Source organism: Octopus bimaculoides, chromosome 1 (genome assembly GCF_001194135.2).
Source record: "Octopus bimaculoides isolate UCB-OBI-ISO-001 chromosome 1, ASM119413v2, whole genome shotgun sequence".
In the NCBI taxonomy this organism is placed as follows: domain Eukaryota; kingdom Metazoa; phylum Mollusca; class Cephalopoda; order Octopoda; family Octopodidae; genus Octopus; species Octopus bimaculoides.
This window is the reverse complement of record NC_068981.1, coordinates 33,252,067-33,258,741: the sequence shown is the minus strand read 5'-3', so window position 1 is coordinate 33,258,741 and position 6,675 is coordinate 33,252,067. Positions and strand designations below refer to the sequence as shown.

At 33.6% G+C, this 6,675-nt stretch overlaps 2 protein-coding genes across 7 annotated transcripts in view; one reads left to right on the top strand and one right to left on the bottom strand.

Annotated features, from left to right (window-relative positions):
• LOC106878029 (solute carrier family 66 member 2) overlaps nt 1-6,675 on the top strand; it is a 250,218-nt gene that overhangs the window by 172,345 nt on the left and 71,198 nt on the right. The gene's annotated exons all lie outside the window — the stretch shown is intronic.
• The window catches only part of LOC106878028 (nose resistant to fluoxetine protein 6), a 74,045-nt gene that overhangs the window by 22,711 nt on the left and 44,659 nt on the right, over nt 1-6,675 (bottom strand). For both annotated transcript variants that reach the window (XM_052965956.1, XM_052965949.1), the window contains 5 exons: nt 5,276-5,443; nt 3,638-3,731; nt 2,844-2,936; nt 2,169-2,340; nt 896-975 (listed from right to left, as the gene is read on the bottom strand). In XM_052965956.1, the coding sequence (XP_052821916.1) occupies nt 896-975; nt 2,169-2,340; nt 2,844-2,936; nt 3,638-3,731; nt 5,276-5,443 (607 nt within the window). The remainder of the gene's footprint in view (nt 1-895; nt 976-2,168; nt 2,341-2,843; nt 2,937-3,637; nt 3,732-5,275; nt 5,444-6,675) is intronic.

Here is a 6,675-nt window from a genome sequence, read left to right as displayed (position 1 = left end):
TGTGTGTGTTGTGTTGTGTCTACATTTGTCACAATCATCACTTGACATCTGGTGTTGGAGTGTTTATGTCCTTGTAACTTAACAGTTTGGCAAAAGATATCAATAGAATAAGTACCAGGCTTAAAAGAAATAAGCACTAAAATTGGTTTATTTGACTAAAGCTCTTCAAGGCAGTGCTCCAGCATGGCCACAGTCTAATGACTGAAACAAGTAAAAGATGAAATATTGACATACAATAATGCACACATCTAATGCATCAAACACTCGGAATAAAATAATGTTCGTCGTTGAGCTGATGCTTTTTTTTCTCTTTAGCACATAAGTATTTATTAATTAATTAGAGTTTTTTTTTTCCTCAATGCATTAATTATGATGGAACTAATTTGACAGTTGGTTTATATGCTGATGGCATCTGGGAGTCATTTTCCATAGTAACATCCTATAGTAGTTGCCGACAAATTATTGGTGAGCTGCTGTGAAGATATAAAAATCTTAGTTATGGCCAACCCAATTATTATTCAGGCATAGTGTATGTAGGATAACATTATATAATGTATCTTTCATTTCATAATTCAGCAGGCTGATTCAAAAGATATAGATTTGGCTGCTATTTCTAGCAGAAAAGTTCCCTTGTTGCACTCCTTCTCCAACAGAATGTCAACAAATGCAGCCTAACATAACTGTTAAAGAAAGACGTGAAAGAAAATTAAGTGTTATTGATAGAATAGTATTATAGTAAATGTGAAACTAAAGATCCACTACTTGGTGATTCGATTGTATCCATAATAACAAGGGGTTTAACTCATTTGTAAGTGTTAATCTGTTTATGTTGACTGATATTAAGACCTTGCATTTAAGAAGAAAACTGTATATGGAAGGGAAATCGTTTACTTACTGATAAAGGGCTAAAATGAATATAGGGCTGATGATGTAGAACTGCATGTCATTTGATAAATACCAAGTCCAGGACATACACTAAATAGGAAAAAAAGAAAAATAGCTACAAATATAACAAAAACTAACGATATGTTTTGAATGTTACAGGAAGACAGTAGACATACATACACTTATAAATTCAGATAGTTTATGATTGTTTATAGATAGTAAATAATATATCATCATTATCATCATCATCATCAAACGTTCGTGTTCCTTGCCATCCTGGCATGGGTTGGATGGTTTGACTGGATTGTGTTGTTTGACGGCTGGCACAGGTTGGGTGGTTTGACTGGACCAGAGGATGGTGTTTAGCTCCAATGTTTGCTTTGGAATGGTTTTCTGCTGCTGGATGCCCTTTCTATTGCTAACCACTTTACAAAGTGTACAGGGTGCTTTTCTCATGGCACCAGCATGAGTGACATCACCAAGTAACTCACAAGACAAGACCCCCTTGTCTGGGAGTGAAGAGATGGGGTGAAGTATTGATAGAGGGAGCTTTGTATTAGGTGTTGAGAGGCCAGACCTGTGGTTCTCAACTGGGGGTCATTGTGTTTAGCTCCAATGTGTGTATGTCTTTGTGTCAGTGTTTGTACGCTCACCATTGCTTGACAATCGATGTTAGTGTGTTTATGTCCCCAAAACTTAGCAGTTCAGCAAAAGAGACCAATAGAATAAGTACTAGGCTTACAAAGAATAAGTCCTAGGATCAATTTCTTTGACTAAAAGCAGTGTTCCAGCATGGCCACAGTCAAATAACTGAAATGCATAAAAGAGTAAAAGAGTATAGCTTGATGACCATCCCTGTAACTTAGTGGTTTAAATGAGGAATCCAATAGAAGAAGTTGGTTAGTTCACAATACTTCATAAGGAACATAGGGCTGGGTTCCCTAGCACACATATTCCTCCTTGGATAGAATGCCAGACTATCACAAGATTACTTGCTTTTTCCAGACTGGAGCAATGTTAAATGAACTGTTTTGCTCAAGAAGACAACAAACTACCTGGTGCAGGAATCAAAGCCACAATCTTACTTTCATAAGTTCAACATCCTAACCACTAAGCCATGCACCTCCATAAGAAAAAGCACCAAACTTAAAAATAATTACTAATATCAATTTGTTTGACTAAGCTCTACAAGGTAATGCCCATTCATGGCTCTGGTTTAATGACGGAAAAAAGTAAAAGATAAACAAAAATAACAAAGATTAAAAAAAAAAGAGACAACTTACCATTCCTTTCTGTGGATCTGAGAGAAAGTTATTTATATATAACAAGTTGAAATACCATGTGTCTTTACAGTAATTTATCTCAAAGCCATCCTTTGGCCAATAAGGTCCATCACCCCAATAGCGAAACAAAGGGATGTACACCATCATAACAAGCATGTAAGGAGGAGTCAAGCTGGTGTAAAAAAAAAAAAAACAATTAATACAATAACATTTTTAGAAAGACTAAATTAAATACAATAATCAGATATGATAATGAATAATCATTTAAAGGAAACATACACACATCATCATTTAACGTCCTCTTTCCATGCTGGTATGGGTTGGACAGTTTGTCTGTGACATATATATGCATGCATGTATGTATGTATGTATGTATGTATGCATACATGTCATTATTCAGTTTTATTTCAAGATTCCTTGCCAATAGAGAAAGAACCAGTGTGTGTTTGTATATCACCATCAACATCAACAATAAGGTATTTTTTCATGCATGCATATATGTGCATGTGTGTATGTATGTATGTATGTATGTATGTATGTATGTATGCATGCATGCATGTGTGTATGTATACATACACACATACATGTATACCCAGCAAATATTATTAAAGAAGATAAGTGTATCAAATAACTCAATCCTAAATTGATATTTTGCAATGTCATTAAAATACTTACCGCCAAAATCGATGTATGTAATAGTACACCCAGCCAAATTTACCATCTGTTTTCTCCAAAGCTTTAAAGTTTCCATAAGACACCAAAAGTCCACTGATGAGGTTAAATGAAAAGATATATTAATAAATAAATTAATAAATGATTATTACAATATCATTATCATGACACTTTTTAAGGTGGTGAGCTGGCAGAATCGTTAGTGTGTTGGACGAAATGCTTAGTGGTATTTCGCCCATGACTATGTTCTGAGTTCAAATTCCACCGAGGTCGACTTTGCCTTTCATCCTTTCAAGGTCGATAAGTTAAGTACCAGTTGAATAGATATCTATATATATTAGCTTGTGAAAAGTCATAGCTTGCTTAGTCGGGAAACGTTTTTTTGGTTTGACTCCTATCACTAGACTTGTTTCCTTTTGGCTGTCTCTCTCTCCCAAAATGTTACTTATAATATTTAAAAGATCACTGTTTTGAATCTAAATACCATTAAGGTCAAATTTTTTCTTTCAACATTTTTTGTAGCCATAAACCAGTGACACATTGGAATTAGTCCAGTAGACTAAAATCTCTCCTTTATATTTAAAAAAGATTATCTTGTACTTTGTGGAAGGAAATCTAAGTCTTCAAAGATTAATAGTAATGCAGTCAGTATAGGTAGCAGATTGTGCTTGTATGGACTTCTGGATGAAGGAAATAAATACCAATAATATACTAAGTAGCATTATATTTATTATAGTTCCTGCTTCTTCTAAAAAAGAAAGAAAAAAAAAACTGATATTGCTAACAATTTTACTTACCTCAATAAGAAAAATGTATCAACAGAGACCATAGCATTTGCAATGCCTTGGAATGCAAAATTTTTTGATAAATCCTGAATAATTATTAGGTTTTCTAAAATAAGAACAAAAAGAAAAAACGTTGTATATTTAAAAAAACGTTTTTCAAAGAAAATAGATATAAAATAAGTCTCTGTCACCCATAACATTACCAAAAATTTTGTTTTGGGGTTTACTTGCATTATATTTTTGACAATAAGTTCTGTTTTGTCATTTCAGGACTTCCTCTGTTTCTCTATAATTAACAGAAATATATCATTTCTAAACCCTTTTAGTCTTTCAAAGACAACAAACGCAATAGTCATAAATATGCTGAATTTTTCAATTTAAATTATTTTAGTTTTTCCTGTTCAAAAGTTGGAATTTTTGTCTTAGAGAACAAAGTGTTAGTTCTTATTTTACTCATTCACCTGAAAAGTATTCTTTTACATAAGTTCATGATTACAGAAAAATCTCAGCTATAGTTCCAAAATTAATAGAATAAGAAGTTTACTTTTTTATAGAACAGGAAGGGTGATAGATGGGCAAAATTGTTAGACTGTTTAGTCAAAAATAACCTGTGACATTTAATTACATCCCTTTATGTTCTGAGTTAAAATACTGATAAGGGCAGTATTTGTTTTATCTTCTTAAATACTAGTCAAGAACTGGGGTTGATGCAATTGGTTAAACCACTCTTCTCAATATTGCTGGCTTTGTGCCTAAACTAGAACAGGAAGTTTTCCTGGAAAAGGAATCTGGACAAATTTTTAAAATTCCCTATATCAACCTTGCAGTTTATTAATTTCTTATAGATGTTAAGGCATGCATTCTTTAATAAATTTTGTAAACTATATCAAAAGTGTTGCTAATTTAGTCAAACTTTATTACTTTGGTGAAAATAAATATTCTGAAGCCAATAATAAGTAGTAATAACTAAGAATTCAATACTATGAAAACTGTTTATTGTACGTACCCTCAAATACTCAGAACAGAGAAGGTCTTGTACATTATTTGCATGTCACTCATCTTTCACCTCTCCCAATCATTGAATGCAAAACCAATAAACATTTCATTTTGTGACTGATTAGAAATATTGATTTTAAGTTGATTTAAGTATACTTATATAACTTTATATTTCTGAAATCCTTAGTGAGTTCTCCTTAATAAGCATATTTCTTGTCTCTGTGGCATATGTGTTTTTAGCCAAATTATTTTATAAATCTGTTATTATTTCTTTGAAGAAAACAAAGATATAATTATGTGACAGGAAGGGAAGTAACAATTTTATGATACACACAACTACATGGTTTTGTTGTTGCCTAGGTGGGTCATTATGTCAATGATAAACACTTGCTTTGATTCTGTTTCACTTCTTTATCATTAGTCAGTTAGTTTAATCGATTAACTTAGAAGTTGTTTGATTAACCATTTAGTCAATAAATCAAATATACAAGCTCACATCAAGTATCTTGGAAGCCAAATACAAAACAGAAATATCAAATATATTACATGTTAACTTGTACTGAATTGTATATTGTTTTAGAATATTTCCGGTCAACTCAAGGTCTTGAGATTTCAATAGAATTTGTTTATGTCTTAAATGAATTGAAAACTTACTCCACACTGGCAAACCAAAGATATAGGTATGACCTAATATGACCCAGGTCATGCTGAGGAATCGAATGCCATGTATACAGGTCAATGTACCATCTGGCTGATTTGTATTTAGCAACTTTTTAGCATTCTTATAAACAGAGAATGTAAGGAGAAATCTTGATACAACATCTGCAAAACAAAAAATATATTTGTTAGTGAAGAGAATTAGATAAGGAGAGCGTGATTTAGTGAATATGTATAATGTTAAAGGTACAGGTGTGGCTGGGTGGTAAGAAGCTTGCTTCCCAACCACATTGTTTTGGGTTCATTCCCACTGCATAGTGCCTTGGGTAAGTGTATGTATGTATGTATGTATGTATGTATGTAGGTGTTTGTCTATCCCTCTCTCCCACCACTTGACAACTGGTGTTGTTGTGCTTACTTCCCTTGTAACTTAGCGGTTTGGCAAACATGCTAATAGAATAAGTACTAAGCTTAAAAAAGAGAAATAAGTACTGGGAATCGAAACCGCGATCCTCTGACCGCGAGTCCACTGCCCTAACCACTGGGCCATTGCGCCTCCACAGTCTATTGACTGAAGGAAGTAAAAGATAGAAGATAATGCCCTGTAGTTATGTGTGAGCATCAGTCTAAAAGAATATAATAGAAATACAAGTAACCATGCTGAAAACCAACTAGTAAAGCCAATAAACACTTATAGCAACATAGTCTATCAATTCTTGCCCTTCCAAAACACACAGTTTAAAATTTCTGAACAAAGATCAAATGACATCTAATTTTGGTTGGAGTTACTCTAGGCAACCAACTAATTCATCTGTAAATATTCTTTTGTGAAACCTGAAATATAGCAAAAGCCAACTTTCTACAAAGAGAATCTCATGACTTGAATCAGGTACAACTAAATTGGACTCATCTATGTACAAAGTTATTTCCACATTTGGCTGAACTCTCTCTTCGAACCAAACAAAATCTCTCAACAATAACTTACTATCAAGCCACACATGGAGGATCTGTGATGATCTGCGGGGGCTATATCTTGGAATCCTGCTGGCCCAATGGTTTCCCTTTATGGCAGAATTAATAGTCAAGACAATTTAAGCATTTCATGTGATCAAATTCATCCTATGATTGCGGAACTGTTTCCGGAGGGAAATGTAATCTTTCAGGATGATAATGCACCAATTCACACAGCTAAAGTTGTTACTGAATGGCATGGGAACCATTCTAGTGAAGTTGAACATCTTATCTTGCCATCACAGTCCCCAGATCTCAATATTATTGAACACTTATGGTGCATTTTAGAAAAACAAGTAAGGAGTCGATGTCCTCCACCATCATCACTACAAGATCTGGAGACTGTTTAAGCTGAAGGATGGACAAAAATTCCTTTGGAAACAATT